Source organism: Anser cygnoides, chromosome 15 (genome assembly GCF_040182565.1).
Source record: "Anser cygnoides isolate HZ-2024a breed goose chromosome 15, Taihu_goose_T2T_genome, whole genome shotgun sequence".
Taxonomy (NCBI): domain Eukaryota; kingdom Metazoa; phylum Chordata; class Aves; order Anseriformes; family Anatidae; genus Anser; species Anser cygnoides.
Genome location: NC_089887.1, coordinates 8,143,210 through 8,167,198, shown reverse-complemented (window position 1 = coordinate 8,167,198; position 23,989 = coordinate 8,143,210). Strand labels below are relative to the sequence as shown.

General features: G+C 36.5%; 1 protein-coding gene across 2 annotated transcripts; it reads left to right on the top strand.

The window, feature by feature from the left end:
• The first annotated feature begins 1,461 nt into the window (after positions 1 to 1,461).
• VWA3A (von Willebrand factor A domain containing 3A) lies at positions 1,462 to 23,989 on the top strand. Of its 2 annotated transcripts, XR_010825070.1 has the most exons (24): positions 1,462 to 2,199; positions 2,979 to 3,061; positions 3,302 to 3,422; positions 4,225 to 4,349; positions 4,424 to 4,498; positions 5,893 to 5,947; positions 6,697 to 6,795; positions 7,824 to 7,930; positions 8,220 to 8,345; positions 9,659 to 9,767; positions 10,413 to 10,478; positions 10,951 to 11,076; positions 12,275 to 12,413; positions 12,503 to 12,606; positions 12,849 to 12,929; positions 15,058 to 15,152; positions 16,625 to 16,744; positions 17,615 to 17,689; positions 18,381 to 18,525; positions 19,500 to 19,698; positions 20,136 to 20,206; positions 21,158 to 21,316; positions 23,305 to 23,415; positions 23,892 to 23,989. XR_010825070.1 is itself a non-coding variant. In XM_048068186.2 (22 exons), the coding sequence occupies exons 1-22, from the start codon at positions 1,885 to 1,887 to the stop codon at positions 21,320 to 21,322; spliced, it is 2,601 nt and encodes an 866-aa protein (XP_047924143.2). In that variant the 5' UTR covers positions 1,462 to 1,884; the 3' UTR covers positions 21,323 to 22,078. The 2 variants fall into 2 exon arrangements, 1 of the variants encoding a protein (XP_047924143.2); XM_048068186.2 differs by lacking the exons at positions 23,305 to 23,415; positions 23,892 to 23,989 and having other exon boundaries at positions 21,158 to 22,078.

Here is a 23,989-nt window from a genome sequence, read left to right as displayed (position 1 = left end):
ATTAAACAGTTCATAGTTCACATTTTGATGGTTTTGAACAAATTTGCTACTGTAACGTTTTTTAAGTGACTTTTTTTTCCACTTAGTTCACTCACAGATAGAAGGAAGTGTTCAAAAAATGCTTTTTTCTCAACTACTCTAATCTGTAAGTACAGCCAGGCACCTACTTAGAACTGATGCTTTACAGATAATTTGGTTCCTTAAGCCTTCATCTGCACAGATACTCTAATTCCCTCTAGCAGTGTTGTGGAAGAGAGATAAAATGCCAGGTTAAGCTGCTGGATGTGTCTAAATTTTCAGTGTTATTGGTGGTGTACCGGAAGCTGAACTATTGACTAAAACTTAGCAATTCTGATGCAGAAAAGCTCTTCTGTTTTCAGGAATGTCACTCTTGTAAAGAGTTCTAGGAGGTTTTTTAACTGGAACATGAGTGAAGGGGGCAGGTTTCTCGACTGCTAAGATTCTTCTTCCTCACCTATTTTGGATATAGTAACATCATGTATACGGTTGATTTAGGCTTTGATTAAATGGATCCTCATGCAATAAAAAACATGAACACTTACCTTGGAGCATAGCCAGTCTGTGGCTGGCTGGCTGGAAATTTTTCTGATCTGCCAATGCTATTGCTATGAATTATTAAATAGTGGAGATTTAACTAGCTGGCTGTTTGATTAAATATTTGAGCATTTCAAGTCCAGAAATAGATACAGCTATCTGCATTGTAAAAAAAAAAAAAAAATAATAAAAAAAACCCTCCACTCAGTAAATTAAGAGACAGCTGTCAACAGTTGCTTTTAATGAAGTCACTAAGTACTATGTAGTACAGTAATAATTTATAGCAGAAAATCATATCTTGTAAGCTGTATATAAAACACTGTCTTATGGTGCAATCATTTGTCAAACTTTTGTCTGTTACTTTTGTTTGAAAGATGTGTGCATTCTTTTTCATACCTAAGAGCATCACTGTAAAATCTGCTGAATACTATTTATAGGTTTTATTTGCACAAGGTTTAATTTTAAACTACAAGAAGTTCGTATTGAACATGCCTAAACATCTGTAGACTTTTTCAGTTCATGAAAAGCAAATGTTTCCATATGAATCTTCTCCAAAGGTAATCCCATATTTATGGTGAGTGTTTACATAAACTTTTCTAATTCTGCCAGCCATTATATTTAACTTTTTGAAGGACAGCTCATTTCATGCATCACTAGACATTCTTTAGTCTTACGCTTCAACATTCTCTAAAACATTTCATGGCCCATCCCAATGTGCACACTTTGTCACTTATTTGCCTAACAACACGTGAAATCAGAAGCTTAAAATACCTTCAGAAGGGAAACTAGTTAATTTGTCTGTATAAATGTTATGGTTGAGCTCATCTGAAATCCTTTGGAAGCTGGAAGCCATTCCTCTCAGAGGAGGGTGGGATGCTTGAGTACATGAGTCTAACCATTTAATATTCTGCAGTCAGTTGTTACCTTGCTGGCAAGTGATACCTGCTTTACTGGAGATGCTGGCAGGGTGCAGCATCACCTGAGCCTGACCCCCTGGCTGCTGTAAATACGGCCAGATGGGGGCCCTTCTGTAATACCTGTGTTTAGAGCTGTTACTTAACCACTCCAGAACACACTTGTAGATTACTGTGTGCCCCAACAAACGAAGGGGGGAAAAAATGAAAGCTGTCCTTTAAAAACTTTGTGAAGGATGACAATAATGAAGGAAAGAGTGTCTGCCAGCCGCTTGTCCTGCTCGAGGCCTGGCCGTCTGAGTCCTCCGTCCACCCCGCACCACCTTTACCAAGGATTATTTTCTAATCGGTTAGAACACTTATTTTTTTTTCCAAGTAATGATCTCTGAACAAATGTTAATACAAACTGTATAAAATGAACATAATTTTCTTCACTTGTATTTTTGTTATTGAGCAAGTTTATCAAAATAAATTGTCTACTAAAGCGATCGGCCCCGGCTGCCCTGACTGGAACCGGCGCCTCGCGCGCGTGCCTTCCCCTCACACGCCGCCGCCGCCCCGCGGGCGCTTCCCGCCCATCGCCGCCCTCTGGCGGTCGGCAGCGGCCCCGCCGGGCCCGCCCCGTCTCCACCGGCAACGCCGTAACGCGGAGGTGCAGCCGGGGCCGGGGGGCGGCTGCTCCCGGCCGCTCCGCGCCGCCGGTACCCGGCCCGCACGGCGGAACGGGCGGGTGAGGGCCGGGAGGCGCCTCGCGGTGCTGCTGCTGAGGGGGTGCGGGGGGTTCTCGGCTGCAGCGCGGGGAGGACACGGGCTGTCGGGGGTGGGGAGGAGGGATAAGGGGCTGGAGAGCCGTCCCCGTGAGGTGGGGGGAGGCGCTGGAGGGAAGGGGCCGGTGGGGGCGCTGAGGGGGCCTTTCTCCCGCCCGTGGTGAGAGGAGGTGTTGGGGAGGGGGTTCTCTGGAACCTGCTGGGACGGGGTGAGCTGGAAGAGCCCGGTGAAGTGAAAAAACAGCGATAGGCCTCAACAGGTCAGACTGATGGTTGGACTCGGTGATCTTGAAGACCACTTCCAGCCTAGATGGTTTTATGATGGTGGTTCTGTGACCGTCCTGTGCCAGTTTTGTCAACCTAACTCCCCCAACTCACGTCTGTGCCTCACAGCCCGCTCCTTGCCTCTTGTCCCTGCAGCTCATGCTCACCCGCAGAGCCCTGGCTTTTGCTTTTGGTAATTTTTTTCTGCTTGAGCTGTATCGCTTGTCTCCCAGCAGCTGTGCATACATATAATTAACTTCATAAAGCCCCTGAACAAATAACTATTCCAGAGTATTTTCTAAATGCGTTTTCTATAGATGGATAATTGTGACTCCTCTTTGCAACTGCTTTTAAATTTTCTGTTGTCCTACGTGCAATGTAATTATTATATAAAAGTTGCTGTCAATTTTAATGTTTTGTGAATAGTATATTTTAAGCATTTTACTGTAATATTTTCTCTTGTCTTTTTTTTTTAAAGGCTAAGTCTGTTCATATAATGAATAAACACGTCAGGAAAATGGCACAATTGTTGGACAATGATCAGTTTTTGGAAAACGTTGGGTAAGGGTACTGTTACAAAATTCTATTGGGATTTCATAAGTATATATAGAGAAAATAATCGTAGCTTGTATAAACTATGCAGTATATCCCTCCAAAACACTTATCAGATATCAAATGGAGTGTGTAAACAAATGGCAAAATATAAAAACACTTCCCACATTAAAAACTTTAAAAGGCTGTGTGTCAGTACAAGAATATTATTGGTAATTAAGTCATCCCATAAAATTCATTGTCTTGTAGTGTGACCACAAAATCCAGTGTACAGCGTGATCATCCACCATGGCAAGATTTTACTCTGTCCGATCTAGGACTGGATAATGGATTGCTGGAAATGCATATTAATGAGACACAAGATCTGCTGGTAGGCAAGTTTTCCTGCTAAATGGAACAACTAGAGAAGTAACACACACACGATAAATACAGAGTGTGGAATAAATAAACTGACATACAACTGATGCGTCTCCTTGAATATATTGGCATATATATACAGATAATGTGATAGATAAAGTCACGAAAGTCATGAGTCCACATGACGTTTTTCTGCAGAGATGAATCGGTATGTGAACAGGTCAGGCAAAATGATAAAAGTAAATTGAAAGTTGCTGCTCTGTTTTTCTTTAGAAAAATGGAAGACAGTATATACCCCTTCAGAATCTGTGAGGCAGGTGTTGGAGATGCTTAATTTTTCTCCCTTTCTGGTTAATCACAAGGGTATATTCTTTTATTTCTTTTGCTGAACTATTTCTTGTCTTCCTTCTTACCTCCTCCAAACTCTTTCTTTCCTTTAGCTCTCAATCTGGAGTATTCTGAAACCTTCTTTTACTTTGTATCCCAGATTCAAGATAGTGTACTAACTGTGTTATATTGGACTATGTTGACTCAGTCACGCTGGTAACACTGAGCTTTCCAGCCCTATTTTTCTTAGTGTATATTTAATACAGATAAGGTAGTAGGCCTATCCCAACTGCAGAGTATTTTTGCTATCCCTTGTCCTAAAATTTACTGGTTGTTGAATGTAGCTGTGTAGCACTACCTACAATTACATTGTTTTTGACTATGTACAGCCTCACAGCAGCCGTCCTTGGAACTTAGATGTTTGTTGCATTTGAACAGCACATTTCATTTTTTCTACTGCATTTATTTTTTTCTTAATTGATTTATAGAGAGTAGAAATGAAGAAAATACAGTCAAAAAAGGTACAAACCACAGAAGAATGGCTAAGAAACTACAGTTTAGAATCCTTGCAATTAACATTAGAACATCTGGTGAATGAAGGCAATATTATTTTGTAAGTACAATGTTGCCCTTTAGTTAGTCCTGATTTCTGTGTGTGTCTGATGCTAATTATGCGTAGTGTTCCAGGAATTCAAGAAACGGTGTTGAAGAGATAGAGTTTACAGAAGAGACTGTTACCAATTTTGAGTCCAGACTTTCTGAGTAAGTTTTGATCTTGTTGATAATTTTGATACTAACTGATACCTTATCCCTGTTCTTCTTTAGGTGTTTACAGGTACTTTCTTCAATCCTAATTTGTTATCTCTGGGAATTAAATCAGTATTAAATCCCTTCTGCTGAGATTCAAGGCAGGCGATGATTATGTGTCAGTATAGCTGAGGTTTTTTATTTGAGGGGGGGAAGATGTCTATCAATCAGGTTTTGAACTGAAGCAGGAAGCTGATTTTAGAAAGGCAGCTCGTGAATTGTTGACTTTTCGCAGGTAATACTATATATATGTGTGTTGTGTTTATTGCAACTTACAGTAGTTTCAAATCATGTATGTAGTTATGAAAGGCAGTATTGCTCAGTTTTCTGTTCAAGGAATGGAATGTTGAAAGTAGTTTGAATTGGAACCAGGAGGGAAAAAGCCTGTGTAGCAGATACTTAGAAAATTGTTAACAACCAAATGAATTTTAAATGTATAAAATGAAGAAAACTTAAATTGAGGAAGACGTTCAATGAATAGGTTCAATAAGCTGCACAGTAATATTTTTGCTAGTCTTCACAATACTTGTTAGACTGTGCCTAGGAGTGCCATTACTTCAGCATACCTCGCTATGTCAGTCGTGAAGATCCTGAATCTTCAGAAGGTCCCTCTTCAGTACTCTGCCATCTAACCAAAGTGTCAGCAAATCTGGTTAAAAAAAGTAGCTTTCATGTTTCAAGGCAAAGATTTTTTCCTACTTTGAAGTGCTGATTGAAACCTTTTATTCTCCAAATAGTTAAAACAATGCGCTAGGTGTTAAAAATAAGTTGGGTCACATAAAGCAATGTTTGGGGACAGCAAGTATTTTGTTTTACCTCAGTTTATGCCTATTTTAAAATTAAATTGCTGAAAGTTGTGCTGCATTTAGTCCAGAACTTCAGTGAACGTGCTGCCTTCCGATCACAAAGTTGTATTTCACGAGTGTCTTAAACAGTTTAAACAATCGTGTAGTTTGTATTAAATATATCTCCTGGCAATAAGCTATGTGTGATGAACTAGCTCAGTTTTGCCTGAACTTTTTTTCTTCATGCATACACATGGTGAACACAGCTCTCCTTCCTCTCAGTAGAAAAAAAAATGAATAAATAAATAATAAAACTGATAAGAAAACATTTCAGTGATCCATTTTTTCAGCCAGCTACGTTAGTCAATTAAGCAACTTTAGGGAAGGGTATTTAAATGGTTAGCCCTGCAACCACTATTTGTATAAATACTGAAAACAGTATTTTCAAAACGTGATTTTGCATCTGCAAGAAAAAGGACATGATAAAGACAAATTGTGCAATATTACATTGATACAGAATGCAAAAAAATGTCTTGGCTAAAGCTGTGCTATGCCTTTTGTCAGGGTGATTGAACTATATCAGCAGCGAATTCAGTGGCTGTTGAAGGACAGCAGAAAGGTAACTAACTTTGCAGGATATTTTTAGAAGGGAACTCTTTATAGTATTAAAGAATAAATTAACCTTTGAATACTAGTGAAAAGTGGCTTCCAGAAATGTTATGTATTTTCATTATTTACTGTTTCATGTTATATGCAGCGCTACTTATCCCAACAATTTATTACTTTTGTTGATCTTTCATTGATATGTGGGTTTTTTGCTTTCTAGATTTAGTCTTTCTTTTAGCAATCTTAATCAGGGCCTCTCAGTACCATTTAAACAGAAGCAGATGAAGGGGAGCTTAACTTCTGACTGGAACGCAGCTGTCTTTCGGTCAAGTGTGTCCTCTGTTGCACAGCTGGTTAATCACTTACTGTGCCTAGCAGTGCTAATGGTCAAAAATGGGTAAAGACATAACTCCCTCTCAGAGAGGACAGGGAAACAAGCAGCATCCCAAAATCCAGCTTCCACAACATGGCTTGATTTAATCTGACCAAGAAGCTATACACAAAGTCCTGATTTTATTGTCCCAAACGATGAATACATTGTCTTGCAAGGGAGGCAATATGACTCACTGATAAGGATAAACTGTGAGCCAGCAGTACTCTCCTGTTTTCTTGTCTTTGTTGCCATCTCATTTTTGTGCTAGAGAGCTTAAAGTGAAAATAAATACGTAGTATTTGAATTTACCATGGCATTGTACGGAACAAACAGAAACATTTTTGAACTTTAGGTAAGCTTAATATTTACAGTGACTTTTCTTGTTCAAGGTGTTTGGCCTTGTAAAAGGAACCAAAGTTGGACTTGTGGTTGATGTGTCTGATATGAACTACAGACCTCGACTACTGGATTTTCAGAAAGACCTTTTGGTAAGTAATAGCAAAGCAGACTTTGGCTATTATAACATGATAATCAAGCCTCGGAATAACTACAAGTAAAGAACTAAGGGGAAGAAAAATCTGCTTGAATTCATAGTGTACAATACAGTGGAAGTTTTCTGTTGTAAGAAGTATATTTAAACATCTTTGGAATTACAGTTTTTGTTACTGGAGTTTGTTTGGTTCTAGACGTTGCCTACTATAATAATAACACCAACTTTTAGCAGTTTCTTAGTGCTTGTACCAGCAGTCTCTATCATTCTAAACTTGTCTAACAGAAACAAGAGCTAGAACCAAGTTGTACACAAAGCTATGTATATTAAGTGTAGGTTTTTTATGCCTGTATGTTTTGTCAAAACAAGATGCACATCACAATTTTGGTCAAAAATTTGGTGAGTTAATTGCTTCCCAAAGTCCCCAAATAAACTTGTCCTTTATTGTGCCCTTTTCTTTTATAAAACTTTTACAGTAAGGAATGTATCACGTAGCTGTTTTACTCTAATTTTGAAACTTTGTAGAACTTTATTTACTGCAATCAGGAATTATTTAAAATTGATTTGTATTTTCTGCATTTTTCATTTGTGCATTTTAAATGAAGCTGCTTTAAGAAAACTCAAGTTTGCTTGGCTTAGCCCTAATGCCTCGTCTGTTGTTTAGCCCTATCCATGAATATGTATTCAACATTTTTGTAATTTATTGGTGGGTGAGCATGCCCCTTCTAGATCAGTATGTTCTGTTTCATATGCACATCAACTGAAGAGAAAAAAATAATATCAGTAGAACAAATATTCCCTGCCTTCATTAACAAATTGGCTGGTTTACCGTAAGTTTGCAGGTTTTGTTTGAGTACTCCTTAGGAAATACTTTAATCTGTATGACTTCCTTTGGAAGCTTTTCTCTGCAGGAGCTGAAAACATTACTGTAACTATTTTTAGTAAATTTCTGTTTTTATTCTTTTACATAATAACTACTAGTAGCAGCATGGATAGTAATGTATTAATAAACTTTGTATTTATTAGTGTTTAATAGATGAACAGCTGTGTTATAAGAAGCAATTGTATTGCCTCTCATTTGGTACAGAAATTTCACCTCTGTGGGAGAGTCCAAAAACCATCAATGTTCATGTGTAAGTAAGTTAGTTTCTCTGTAAAATAAAGGTGTTTCAGACAATGTCTTTGTGTAATTAAAGCAGTCTCCTGGAGATAATAATTAGTGTTCATCATCTTGTGCCTGTTGTGATTCGTAAGAGGAAAAAAGAATGAATTTGAAGTGCAGTTAGTGATTTCACACTGATTGTTCATGTATAAAATGTCTTAGCAGCCCCTGTGGTTTGTAGTAATCTTCATGGTCTGTTTTATTCAGCATCTGCAGATTGAGTGTGCATATTTTTTTTTCATTTTTTTTTCCTCCTATAGGCTACGTGAAGCAAGACAGTGGGTACAGCAGCTGGCCCCTGGTGGAAGCTGCAATTTACTGAAAGCCTTAAAACATGTCCTTACAATGAAAGAGCTGAATTCTCTGGTTATTATTGTAGGAAGCTGGTAAGTCCATTATTTGTTCTAACAACCAGTTTTAACTTGGATACAGAATCAGTACAAGAATATGAACTTGATACAAAAATAAATAGAAAATTTAAGTTTCAAGTCTTACATCTTTTAAGTTGGTACCACTGAATTTCTTTAGTTCTTCCCACTTTTGCTATTTACAAATCTCATCTCTTCTAATACGAAGTTACTTTTTTCATTTGCAGATTAGCTAATGCAGTAATCTTCCGAGAGTCTGTTAGCTCTAGTGTTACATCAATAAAAATTCTTCAGCAGATCTCACTGAAAGGGTCCGCACTTCTGAGATTAGATGAGTAGCTATATTTTGCTGTAAAATAGCATTAAACTTTGGAAGGTAGTCTTCACTCTGTGGTCTTAGTGGTGCTGGTGGAAAACTTGAAATGTCTGGTTAATTAAAAGAAACCAGTCAACAAGCGCTGCTGAGATTAGGTAAATTATGGACTGAATTCTTCAGTTCTACTGTTGTCATTTGAAAACTTGCAGTACTGGAGCCATGATTACAAGAAAAAGGCTGCAGTAAGGGTTCTGGGATTTTTACTGTACTCCGTATTTATACATTGTATTTATTTTAAAAGTGCAAAAAAGGGGTGGTGTAAGCTTGGCAAGTTGGATATTTAAGGTTTACTGAGATTACATTTCAGCTAATTTACCGAATACAAATTGCTCATTTAAAAGATTCCAAGTTTTGCTTGGGTCTGCTTTGAACATGTTGAAAGCAGAAGTTTATAGTATGTGGAAGTGAAAATTTCCATAATTTCTGTCCCTGGCAGAAATGTAGCTGGAAGGAAAGGCTTTTATGAGCCATGGAGAGCCACCAAAATTCCAGGAATGAAAGCTGTGGGGGGTCAGAAAATTCTAATCACAAAGCAAAGTTTTGCTTTATTTGGTGCCTTTGGAAGGCAGTGGACATCCTTAGGTACATACACTTGAAGATCTGTGTTGAAGACTTTTCTGTTGAAGTTTGTTGAAGGGGCAAAAACATAATTCCTGATTTTTAGCTTCCATGGCTAGCGACAAACAACTTAGAACTTATTCATCCACAGGTCGTTATGAAGCAAAAGAGAATCCTAGTGCTTTTATTAACATTCAGATTTTCAGGACAGACTCAAACTCCAGTAGTTGTACCTCAGTAATTGTTGAAAGGGGAAGGGGAGGTCAAATTTCTTTCCCCTTACTGTTGTCTTCCCTTTCTTCTACAGTATGGCCTTTCCCCCCACCCTGTTTGATTACCGTCATTGCTAAGATCTTTTTATTTTTTTCCTCCTGGTTTATTTATTTATCAACATCAGCACTAATCAGCCTTTGGAAATACTGGCTGACTATGCTCAGCAATGTATGCTGGGGAGAAAACTTCTGGCTCATGTTGTTATATATGATTGCAGCAGTCCCACTGCTCTTGTAAGTAATTGTGTTGATACTCACTTCCTCCAGTGTCTTTTCATTTATTTCCTATCCAGCTGCAGTGTCTTCTCTCATATACTTTGTGGAGATGCTAAACTACTCATTAAAGACTTCCTGATCTAGAGTTGTATTTTTTTCAGAGCAGATTTGCACAAATGAAGTAACTTGTTTGGAGCATCTTTTTATTCATCTTGGTTCATACAAAGCCATGATGTGAAAAAAAAAACAGCATAGGATTTAAGAAGTAAATGTGGGCAGAGGAAGCAAAGCCTAATATTTATACTTCTTGACTTCAGTGATATACCTTTGATCTGACTAGCACAAGCCTGCTTTCAAAGGAAGTAACTGGCATTTTAATGCAATGAATAAACTTGTGAATAAGCACACTGAATGAAATTGCTCCTTATTACCTGTTTTGTAAATGTCTTTACTGAGTTTTTCAGCCATGCTCTTAAAGTAGAAGTGAAAACATCTCCTATTTTAAAAAGCAATGGAAACATCTTACCTCTTTGGCTTTCTCACTACATGTATCTTAAAGATTTCTTCTCTATTTCTAGTTGAGAATTGAATACTAACAACTCATGTTATCAAAAGAGATTACCAAACTGAAGTAATTATTTTTCTTCCTATTTATATATGTAGGCAGTTCTAAAGAACCTTGCAGAACTTATAAGAGGCCGTTATCATTGCTACTCTTCAAAGGGGGAGGTAGGTGACAGCCAGAGAGGTGAAGGATTTTTCTCTCATCTATTTGATGATTCTTTACTCTAAGAAGGTAAACTACTTATCATCTGCATATAAGTTTATAGCAATACCTGGTTCCAAAATTCTTGGTCTGACAAGTGCTGAGGATGTGGTCAATAAACCTGTGGTTAATTCTTTCTGTGACTGAAAATACTGAAAATGTTCTTGTAAATTGCAAATATTTCTCACTGACTCAAAGCTGATGGATGAGATGAAACTAGTGATGGGTTTATTGTACACTGACTCAAAACAATAATCAAATGATATATTTTTTTTTAATAACTTCTATATGTAGTGTGTTGGGTACATTTATGTTCTATTCTGCAATGCCAGGCAGTCCTATATGGACGCATATCCATTAAATAAGAAAGCTGTGCTTAGCTGGTGTTTGAATAGTAGTTAACTTATTTTCTCTCCCTTTTTTTCATATATACAGATTTCTGATAGTAGTGATCTTAATCTGCTACTTCAAGAATCCCAGAAGGCTAAGGACCTGCTCAAGAGTATCAAACAAAACTTTCAGAGGCGAATTGGTGGCTTGCTTACCAGTAGAATAGCAGATGTATGTGTATATATTTTGTTTTCAAATGTGCTTTGAAGTATCAGAGGTAGAATTTCTTAGCGTTCACAATATGAAAAAAGAAAAGTATGTGGTTAGTTGGATATTGTGATAAGTAAAGCGTAGGTATTATATTTTGGTCATCCATTGGAAGAGCAAAGCAAGGCTAAAACTAGCAAAGGAGACATTTTGCTAGATGTTTTCCAAAATGTCTTTTCTTCAATAAAATAAATTCAAAGTGCTCTTGATGAACTTTGGATGAGAAAGTAAAAGAATCTCCTGTGATTTTTCCTCTTTTTATGGAGTGTTTGGAGAATTTCTAGTTCTGCTTTGTTCTGATAGGTTATTTACTCGTATCTTTCTTTCACCCTGTGCAGATGGTCATAAATGGAAATATGCATCTCTCTTTTGCCTAACTCTCATCTCTGTATGTCCATAAGCCTGGAATTTTAGAAATTTGCCGAGTTCACATATGATTGCCAATCTTTTATGCTAAAAATTTGGCAGCACTGTTCTACAAATCTATGGCTGTGGAGGAATTTTTATATTAACCAAATAGTCTATTCTCTGTCACTATTGTGTGAAGGCAATTGTGTAAAGTGGACAAGTTTGCTTTTAAATAGGGAGTGAAATTTTCCATCAGGTGCCCTTGTATGGCTGGTCACCTAAAGCCATGAAAAAGCATGAAAATGCATGAAAAAGCATCTCCACAAACTTCCATCCACTCATAAAAGCAAGGTCTCTTACCCATTTTTAAGTAAGAGTTCTAATGCCCTACAGGAGTTTGTTGACTTGTTTCCATTGGTGTGAATGGAAGTAGAATATGTTTCACTTTGACTCAATGCTTAGAGCAAGTAGGAAATGGAGAATAATTCGGTGTGTGTATAATGAAGATCTTTTTCTGCCTTGTCTTAGAGAAACGACTGGCTACTTTCCAGCCAGTACATACGACCATGATGTTTTCATTTCCCCTGTGGATTTTTGCATTGTGGCCAATGAAGTGAATTTAATGGAGCACTGTCCCACAAAATCTATTTCTAGGAGGACCAATGGTAGCAAGTTTTGAAGTATTTTGATTATTGAAATCTCAGCACTCCAGTGAGCAAAAGTAAAACAAATATTCTATGCTGGATATTGAGGATTAAGGTGGAGAAAAAAGTATACTAAAACTTGCAAGAGTTTTTCTTAAAATCCATTTTAGGTTTCCACAGAATTTGCAAATACAGCAACTTCCAGCTTCCTACCAAAGCCTCCAAAGCATGAAGGACCATTAGTTATTCAAACACCATGCTTCCTGGCCAAAACCTCAACAGACTGGTTAAAGACAAATGGATTGAAAGGTAGCACAGAAAGGAAAGCTTAACAGGTATGAAACAGGAATTAAAGACGGAGAACATGTTTTATTTAATTTCTTTGTTCCTTGCTATAGCTAAGAAGTTAAACCTTTATCAAGTTTTGGCTCCCAATGCTTTCTCTCCTGTGGAAGAATTTGTACCTATTCTTCAAAAAACAGTATCATCAACTCTACATGAGGCAAGTGATGGGGACCTGTTTCTTCTTCTTTTTAAAATTGTTTTTTTCTTTCTACTGCTTTATTTTTCCAACTAAATTGGTGCTTTACAAGATAATGAAATTCTTCAGGCTTTAAATGAAATTGGAGTTGTGTATTCAAACCAGATGCTTATATTATTCTTAAGAATAATTCAGGAAGGAATTCCATGCTAGTGCAGCCTATAGGGTTCTGTAAACACACAAAGTATTATTTATCCTTCTAGAAAGTGATGATGCAGTTTGAATGGCATGATGGAACTATGAAAAATATCCATGTTGACCTGCCAGTATTATACAACTATCAGGTGAGTTGTCTGTAGTGACATGGCTTCATCAGGGCTAGATTATCATCTAATTATTTCATGTGAATTTTCATGTTACATAAGTGCTGCAGGGATTCACATGCAGACAGCTGTCCATGCAAGTCTGCAGTCATCTGGCTGGACTTGGGACCTAGCTTGATGTGGTAGACGGGTAAGTGAGAGAAGGAGTTCATTGGTGAACTCATAGTTTATTTATTGCTCATAAATATAGCAACGTGCATTTTATGATCTGTGTATAAGGGCACGTTCACGTTATTTTACCCATACCATATGTATGAATCTTATAACCTTTACAACGAAAGGATACAGTGGAATAGAGGACTCTTCCTTGCTTTAACAAAACTATCCCATTTCATCTTAGTTTAATAATTAAAAAAGAAATTCCTATTTTATCTCTTTGGAAGTCAAACAAGTCTTATGAAAAAGAATGGCTAATTGTTACTGGCTAGGCCAAGAAGGACTGGAGGCATACAAGAAGAGCATTCTAGGAATTAGTGTAGCAGCAAGCGTGGATGATTGTTACATGAAATAAGAGATGTCGCATGGAATGAAAGATTATGCACAAAGGCATTTATAGCAGCAAACAAGATTTAATCAGGAATTTCCCTTTCTTATTGAATTCACCAGTGTCGCCATCTACAACACTGTTTGTAAAGCTCTCTTTTAAAGCTTCCCTCTAGACAGACACCAAAGATTTAATTACTGATTGTGTTGCCTCAGGTTATAGTAGCTCTTTATTCCAAAAGGTGTTCTTCATTTGTGTTAAGCACAACTGGAATTGTGTTCAGTCTGAAGAACAGATAAGATTGATGTCTAAGACAATGCTCTAACATGTCTTCTTACTTTTTTCCTTCTGCCTCCTTCCAGCTGCTTTGTACAGTGTTTTCCGACATCCCTCACATTCACCTTAAGTTTCTGAACTGGCTGCACAAACTTACCCAGTTTTGCATTTGCCTTCAGCCTGGTTGGCAGTTGTCAGACTTTCTTCAAGAGGATAGCAAGGCTGTTACTAGAGTTTTCTGTTCAAGCTTGTATATGAATTAAAAACATTATTAGGTCAGGGATTTTTGGATTTAGATTAGGATTTTTAGATTCAGATTAGGATTTTTAGATATTTTCCATGGTCAATATTACTATATAGGTAGTCTTAAAACTACTGTCATGCCAGGAGAATGTTTACACTGTATGGGATATTGAAGATCTTTGAGTACTCTTGTGAGTGTGGAAGAAGTGGAGATATATATACCAGTAACACAGTGAAGGCAGCTGGAATTCTTACAGGCAGTAGTGATTCTTGAGAATTTCTTCCTTGGTAAGAATGCAAAGCATCAGAGAGTAGGAGAAGTTTAATGAAATAGAAGCTGCCTGGGGATATTGGTAGTCAAGATACGTTATAGAGTGGTCTGTTCTTTTCTCTTTGCTCTCTTCCATACTACTCCACTGAGGAAGGGCTATGAGAATGTTTCCAGGCAGGACAAATATTCCTTTAAAATGGAGGAGGGATAAGAAATCTGTAGAACTCTATTTTGTGGTCTGACTGTAAAGTTTAACTGGCTGACATGAAAGCAGTATCTGACTTCTTGATTCCTGGTAGATACTCGTGTTTTGTGCACCAAAACTGTGTTAATGTTGTAGTTGTTTTCTGAATTTCATGTCCTTTTCTACTTTGACCTCATGCATGTTAGTGCATGCATATGCTTGCAAAGGTCATATTCTGTGGAGTTTGGTCAAAGTGCCCCAATGTCTTCAAATTGATATTGTGTTAAAGAATTACATGTTTTTATTTGAAATGATCTGTTTTATTACAAACACTGCCTAAAAATGCTGTTGAAGAAATCGTAAGCTTGCAATAACTGTTCTGAAACTTTTTTTTTGAAGAAGTGAAGAGACTTCAGATCATTTGTTGGTTTTTATCGTTTCATGCTTATCTCATAGACTGTATTCTCTAATCTTTACTAAGAATAAAATGCTACTGTCAAAATTAATGAGAATTATTAATATTTTTCATTACTATACTGTCTTGTTACTTCTGGATTAAAAATTTGTCAATAAAAGATCTACTTTTTTATTTATTTATTTTTGGCTTAAATTTTCTATATTTTATCCACAGAAACTCCTTGCTAAAATGGTAAGAATATATGAAAAACGAATAGACTGGCTGTCCGTTGCTAGCAGAAGAATATGGGGAAGTGTTTGTGAAAAGAGGTATCGTATTCTGACAGTCGTATTCTGTATATTGGTGATGATTCTCATTTGTCAACCTTTGGTTTTTGTCTAAGTGAGCACTCAGGAACACAGAGGAGAAAACAATCATATGTAGAAGTGGCAATTGCAGATACAACCAGTGCAAGCAATCCATGTTTGACAACAGATGCTGATACTCCTGTATTTAATAATCTAGTGAATTTACTAAATCCAATGATTGTCAGTCAAGAAAACCGTGCAATTTACAGGATGAGACTCTTAAATTTGAGTTTTCTAGGGAGTAAGCCTTTGGGACATGTTCTGTCTTAAATCACACACAAACAGAACCTGATGTTTCTGGCCAAATGTAGTGTTAGCATCAGGTTTCAACTCATGCTATTAGTATTTATACCAGAGTATTTCTGCACATCCTCTTATGGATTCTTACCAGAAGATGGATTTCAACGTACCAACTACCTTCTGCCTCCACCACTTAGTAAGGTGCATTCAAGTGCCAGATGCAAATGTCAGTGTAGATATACCAAAAAAAAAAAAAAAGAACTTCCCTGCGTGTGTTTTGAGGTCTTTACCTGACTTTGTCTGAGGATCGTCCTCAATAATAATAGTAACAATAACAGTGTTTATTTACATTGTGTCTGTGTCTTTACCAGAGGTCTCCCATCCAACATCAGTTGCATAAATGCTCTTATTGTTAGGTTTACAAACTTTGAATGTGAATATGAATTCAGACAACAAAATAGCTGAGGCCTCTGTTACTAGAGATCTCCTTGTTCATTTGTCCAGGACTGAATTAGCCCATCTGGTGACTGTATTGTGTTGGGAACTCTTGTCCCACTCACTGTCCATCACATCTGTGATTCTTTTCATAACCACTGCTCCCAAGGTATCCCGTCTGTTAACACTGACCATCCTGCATTGTGTCTACAAGCACAATCTCATACATGACTATACTGAAGGTGATCATCATTAATACTTTTCTTCAAAACAGGTAACATGTACCAGATAACATCAATCAGTCGATACCTGAGCAGCCTGTCTATCACGGACTTGCTGGGAGAAAACTTCCCATTTATCTTTGAGTGATTATATGTTTGTTGAATGATGGTTGGAGAAAGAACAATGGACTATCCAACAACTCTTCTTGTTGGATAACACCCACATGTTTCAGCCATGTTCTGGATATTCAAGTACAGAGAAGAAAGAGGAGCTGTTTAGGGTTCAACAGCCAATACGGCAATACATGTGCCAGTACCCTGATTACTGTATAGCCTAAGGAAGACAGAATTTTCTGTTATTATTTTTAAAAAAAAACTCACCTGATGTTCTGCAGATTATTTTTTCTTATATTGATTGTCTTTATCTATTTTTATACATAGCTAGTAGATGCTTTTCTTGGTGAGCTAAGGAGTGCAGTGAAGATTTTAAAAAAATGTAATTAAGTTCTTTTGACAAATAACATGTTTCTTATACAGGGTGGTTATACTTGTTGATATATCAGCGACAAACTCTATGTACATCATCCATATCCAACATTATTTGCGACTTTTACTTGAGGAACAAATGTCAGATAAGGATTACTTCAATATTATAGCGTAAGCAGCTACTTAAGACTATCTTTTAAAATACTCTTAACTTTGCAATGAAAGAAGGATGCTGATAGACTAGTTACTAATGGGCATGTTTTAGATTTCTGGTTGTATTTCACATTTTATGATGAAATAGTTGCAAGAGAAACACTGATATAATTTTATTGAATAGATTTATGGATCAGATGTACAGAGACGAAATTAGTAATTAAAAATCATTTGGGGGAAGGGGGCACTGAAACCAATTGGATCAAATTCTCTTTCTGTTATATTGTTCATAACAACAGTATCAATTCACATGGCAGAAACTTTTACTAGATGAGGGTTTTGGAGGTTTCTCAGTATTACTGAGAGTGCCCTTTAAATTTTACAGTAACTCCAACACTTCTTTACTGTTTAATAGTACTAAAAATCTGTATTCATGTTGGTAGTGAGAAATATATGGCACAACTGCTGAGCAGCAGCTTGGCAGGTTCCTGAATGACAGGTAAAAAAGAGAGACAACAACTCGTGGAGTTCCAAATTTGGTAGGAGAGGAGAGCAGAGTCATGAAGGCAGCATCTCAGTGTTACTGGTTTGGGGTATGGGGGGTGTTTGGTTTTGTGGGTGTTCTTTTTTTTTTTTTAATTGCAAGCCTTTCTGTCTTCTGCTGAACTTTTACTAGCTCATTAGCATACTGTTCAAGACAGAAAAACGCAATCTGGCCCGCTGCTTTGAAATTCTGACAACCCCTGAGTGATGGATAAATTGGAATAACTAAATGATTTGAAATAGAAAATTTTACCTCTTAATAACCCAAATCGTTTTTTTTTAAGAATTCATTCAGTCCTTTTCTCTGTTCTATGAAAATTAATTGCTATTATCATTCTGTAAAAGATTTGGGAGTGACATTGTGCCTTGGCAGCTGGAACTAGTTCCTTCCCAACCAGAAAACTTACAAAAAGCTTGGAGGTAGGATGAAATAACTTTCTTATACTTCTGAATCACGTGAACATAGATACCATGAAGCAGATATAACAGAGAAACATAGTTAATTGGCATTGCAAACAGTTTAGAAAATTGACGTTTACCATATCTCAAAAATAATTTGCCATGAACTGTTCTACAGTGATTGTTTATGATGATTTGTTGTGAAAACAGTGTCATAAAGTTCAGTATGTCCTAATGACTTTGTGTTTCATATGTATACAGAATACATATGTACATGAATAGAGAAGTTTTTAAGAAACACAGGTTACATGAAGAATTTAAAACTATTTCAAATTCAGTTTAGATCTGGAATTTAAACCATGGTTTTCCCCGCATACACTGGAACCAAATCCCACATTTCTCTATGGAATTATATCTTCAGTGGTTTCATTATACATCCGTGGTTTTCTTTTATTCCTGTCAGTTCTGCTCTTACATTTTTTCTTCACCTCTGTGCTTTGACTCTTATCTTAAAAACTACTTTGTCATGGTTGAAATACAGAAACTAGAACAAGTGATTTGGATCCATGTATAATCTGGTTTTACTGGCTGTCATTGTCAAAAATTTCAGACTCCAGAGCAGTGTTAGTTAAGATTCTTAGTTCTCTTACTGCTTTATGCAGAAACAAAAGCTTTTCTAGATCAATTCTTTGAACTGTAAACTTCTTCTTAGGTGGGTGTTGAGCTTGCAATGCAGAGGGAGTAGAAATTTCATGAGTGCTCTCAGGCGAGCTGTGGAAGTAGACTTCAAATATAAAGATAAACACAAATCACAAGGACTTTACCTCTTGACTACTGGAATACCTGACCAGGAAACAGTGAGTATCATCACAGGTTTTACAGCTCTTCCAAAAGTTCCTATCAGAATTAATCTCAACTGTATTTATCTTTTTTTTCTCTTTTGGCTACTCACTATAGCTTGTTGGTGGAATACTTCTTTACTTATCTAAGCCAGCACAAATGTTGGTATCTCAGACTTTTCTTTCTGCAGTCACTATTTATGTGTTGGAGGTAGTAATTATTAATAATATGTGAATCAGAAAACTCTAGAAGTGTTTTTAAGATCTTTGTCTCACTCCAGCTGTGGCTATCAATTCACTGCGTATTTCTTAATTTGAAGAAGCCCACTCAGATTTTTGTATTGTATAATTTTCTTATGATATAATGATATAAAGCCACAGATAATTTTACAGTGAAATTTCATAGTACACTATATAGAAACACCTCCTCTTTTTAATAACAGTAGTCCGCTGCTTGGATGTATTTTCATAGTGTGTGTGCTCTGTTGCTGTTGAGCCACTTGCACTGCCTAGGACTTCCGAACTTAGAGTAGTCCAATTGGTTTACCTATGTGTGTACAGTAGGCCTGTCTTGCCTTTGTTACTAAACTTCTGGAAATTCTGGGCAAACCCAAGAAATTGTTAAAAGCCTATGTAGAAAACAAGAGAATGAAAGATGCATACAGAAAGTCCAAATGAGTAATTTCCATCCCTACTTCTTTGCTACAGTGCATGGGTAGCTTGAAGACCGTCACCTTGGTGTTTTGATTCTCATAACTACCCCAACTCACTTCTTGGCTGCAGCAGTGCAGTTGGTGTTGTCACAAGTAATAACAGCATTAGCTTTTGTGTATATACATGATTTAAGGAGGCATTCAGCTACTCGGGGTGTATTCCTCCACTGAATTGCACACGCTGGGCACTGTTTGTTCATCAGTTCAGGAAACAGTGGAATAGATGGAAGTTCATCTGAGGTACAGGGTCGCTACTGATTTTTTTTTTTTGCTTTGCAGCACTTAATCAGTACCTATATGGCTGAGGTTTGCAGAGGTTTTGATCTGCAGCTTCATGTCTGTCTGTTCAGTGTAATGGAAGATGTTGACTCCAGTGGGATTATTCCAGCCCGCTATGCTAACCCAACTGAAACTGCCATCGCTTTTAAGGAAATAGTACCTGCAGCCAATGGGAGATTTCATTGGTTTGGAGAAGCAGGTACGTGAAAAAGAAAGCCAGCACTTAGTTCTTTTTAATTAAGTAAATAATATGTGTTAATGTATTTTCCCCCAAACAAGTTGTTTAGTTTTTAGGATGTGATAATACTACACTAATATTGAGATATAAACAGAGGTCTTAGTTTGATAAGGGCTTTTAGCTGTCTTGTAGAATATTATAATGCATCATTAATGCAGGAATTTGTTTTTTCTATTAAAATTCAGTATTTTCTGGTATATATTTTAAAGATGTACAATTAAAATTTGTTTACTAGTGTAGTAGCTCCAGACTACCTGGCATACAGGAAAAGAAGGCTTTCTGATTCTTTTCATTGATATTTGACATGCTCTACAAATTGTTGTATACTTTAAATATATATATATATGTATATATATTTTACATTTAAAAATACTGATTAGCGTATATTTGATTATCAGGTATTTTTGAAAGTGATGATATCACTGTTATTGTGTCTGAAATTGAAAAAGCAAACAACTACTCCCAAAAGGTATGAATTATATATCTTTTTAAATTCCGTTTTTCTTCAGAAAAAAAAAATCCACAGTGTTTGTTCAGCTGGCAGAGCAGAAGATTGGACAAAATGAAAACCCTTGTAAGATGGGGAGAAACACTCTAGAATGTGAGAATAGTCACTGTAGAGTAAACATGGACTAGAAAGCAGTTATACAGTAGCACTGCAGTGATTGGTGTTGGACTGTCTGTGGTTTTCTATCAAATATAAGCAGTTTACAACTGAAGCGATTCTCTTCTTTGTGGCCAGTCCTACGATGAGTTCTTCTCGAGTAGAATTAATTGTTCATTTACTCCTATAAAGCACAGCAGAGGGAGTGTTATTGCGTTATTGGCACAAAAGTGTACTAAGGGTGTAGAACTAGACAATCTCTCTCGATATTAAATGCACTTAATTTTTCCTAAAGATATCCAACAAATTTGCTGAGGCAGTGTGGCCAGCCTGGCATTATGATAGCTGTTTCTTATAAAAGTGTGATGAGAAAGATACTTACAGTGAAATTACCTGTCCGGAGGTCAGAGCAATTTGTTGAATGCAAGTCTGAGACAAAAATCTGTTGTTGTTTTGTTTGGTTCTGTTTTTAAAGAAAAGTCAGTGGATACTCAATAGGATCTTGACATATTTTATATTATAGTTTAATAGTCGAATGTATTAGGTTCATCTTCCTCCTATTTGTTCTAGTTTTGATGCAGGTAGCATTGCATTTTCTTTTAGAATGTTTGCTCAGAGCACAGAGGATTTTCTTCCCATGTGTTTGAGGAAGCACAGTACAAAGAAGTTAGAGGCGTTAAGCGTCACCATATTAGTACATTTTCTATTTGTTTTATTTACTGTAAAAATAATAAATAAAGGGTGTCTGTCCTTGAAATGTCATTTACTTAAATTTCATGTATATGAATTACTGAACAGTGTGAACTTCCATTTCAGTGTGCATTCTTAGTGGAATCCTTAAAGCAACGTTCAGGAAATCAGTCTGCTAATCCACTCGTACCAGAAGCAAGCTCAAATATGCTTGTGACAAAAGAGAAAAGAAAGCCACAGAAGCTGACATCTCCAAAACCCACAGCTCTGAGCCTGGCTAGAATGGTTTGAAATTCTTCACGGTCTTATTTTTAAGATGCAGTCTGTTTTAATTAGCAACTCTACCCAGCTCATGCTGGTCTTTGTGAAAGAAGTGCTTAGGCTGAAAATTTGAAGGAAGTAAAAACAGTACTGTGATACTACTCTGAATTTACATTTTAATTTGCATTCAAAGTGCTACGTAAACAGAGAAGTACATCTTAATGAATCCTGCTAATTAAGTAGAATTGTAGTAATTAAACAATATTGTAGTATCTAAAACTATCTAAATAATTCCTCCTCTGACCTTAAAAAATTAGTGTTTAATAAAAGCAAAGGCAAAGCAGAAATGTGTTTTACCAAATTACTTCTATTTAGCAAGACCTTCTAGGAAGTACTGAATTTTGTGGTATCCTGTTCATGTATACATGAAACAGCTGCAGCTGAGTAGCATGTCTTTGGCCACACAGAGAGGTAATATAAAGCAAGAAATAGGATTTGGGATTTGTTTCCTGCTCCCTGTGCTTATTTCCATGGAGTTATACTACCTCTGAGACCCTTGGGCTTTGCTGATGCTTTCCTTGTTAATTTTGACAGTTTATGTATCTGTTTTGAGAGAGTGGGCAAATCTGGCCAGTGCCAGTGCTTACTACTTGGGAGTATAAATGACTGAAGTCAGAAGAGACAGTGTGAAACAAGAATTAGGGAATAATGAAGGATAGTTCCAGTTTGGAATAGTTTATGTAATTATGATATGGTTGAAACTTTTTATTTTTTATTATCTATGCTTATATAGTATATTAAAGACAACCACAGTACGGAGAAAACTACTTCCATAGGAGTATTGGCATGGCGTCCTACTAGTGCAAAAGCAGAAATTCCACCAGGTCTGTATGGATTAGGGGCTTTTTGTCTTTAGTTTGCTTGGTTTTTGCTTAGAATAAAGTATTAAATTAGAATTGAGAGATTTAATCTTAGATTTTTAGAAACATAAGCAATTTTAATCTGTAGTCAGTGATAGGAAACATTGGAGTTGTTTTTGAAATACTTCTGTATGAGTTTTAGTTGTAATGTATCTAGATTCTGTATAGGTTGGGAGAGGAAGGAACAGTGTCCAGCTGCATAACAATTTCCAGGTTATTTGACTGAACGTTCATCCTGCATCAGGAAATTTAAGTGTGTGTGGTGGAAAGTAGAGCCCCCCTTTTATCGTATCCCCGAAGACATAATTAAAACCTCACTTTTCTTGGTTTTCAATTCATACTCCATTTTTATCAAAGGCTTAACGATTCAGAGATTTATGTTACTAGTTCAATATATAATATTTCTGTTAATATTCTTGTAACCAATTGTTATTAATATGCTGCTCTATTTATGATCCAGCAATGAAGGGAAACTTCAACACAAACATCAGGTTATCTGCAGTGCTGTCTCTTGCAGCTACTGCTGGTATATAGAACAGTTCTTAAATTTATTCCAGTCACTGTTGGTTAATTAAAGTCCAATTCCTTCCTCCCCCATTTTTAAAATTTTCCCCCATTTTTATAATTTTCCTATTCTTTGTTCATTGCATCTTTGTTAACATCTGCAGAGGTGTTTTTCTTGTTGTTTGTTCTGTTTTGATTTTTTGCATTAAATTTGGGCCTTGATATCTATTGATTTATTGCTATACAGCAATGTTTACAAATCTGGATTCATATTTGCATATGAGGTACTGTGTGCAATGATAACTGGCTTTTCCAATACATGCTATACTTCTTCTGAGCCCCTAATCTTTTCAGGTTATACCGTGTGACATTCTTCCTGATGCTAATTTATAAGTCGTAAAGATTATGGTTCCATTTGTATGAAACGAACATGACTAGTTCTATAATATGGATTTTTCTTGACCAGTATCTAAGAAAATTAAGTATGTATAATTGTGGCAATAGGAAGTTATGAACTGAAGAACTGGGTTGCATGTCAGTTTTACACTTTGCTAAATTAAACCAACATTTGTATTTTTTTGTTTGTAGTACAAACAATAAAACAATGGCCTCAGACTGAGAATAAAAGAAAACATAAATCAAGGAAACAGACAGAGTGTTCTGTGTCAGTATTTTATACTGATAAAGGAAGAAATGTGGGTATGTGTTACCAAGATATTATTGGTGAAGCCTTTTTATCAGTCTTTGCATTATCAAACTGTTTGGATGCAAAGTCACATATAATCAGTGAGCTTTAAATAGTGAATGGAATTGAGTTTCATTTATCAAATAGTAGTGAGTGTTTTAATCGGTTTTTGTAAAGTGCTTTGAGATCTTCTGGTCAAAGATGTTTTAAGGAAAAATGCCATGGCTTAGGTGAATAGAAGATTTTATTTTTTAAGGTAATTTTTAAAACTAAATGGCTTCTTTAGAAGTCACTTTTTTATAGAAACTTTCCATTTTTGTCAAATGAAAATCTGTGTGTGAAATAGTAGGTGTCTTTTTGTTTGGCTGTTTGTATTGTTTTGTTTTGTTTTACCAATATGTAACCTCAAAAGGGCTATGAAGTCATGTATGAAGGGCTATGAAGAGGTAACCTAAGGTTCCCAATACTACTTTGTTCATTTTCTTGCTAGGTACAGTATACCGAAAGTATCCAAAGACAATGTGCACAAGAAAGAGTGTTCCATCTGTTACATTGCCAAAAAAAGAGGAAATCTGTTCAAGCAAAGAG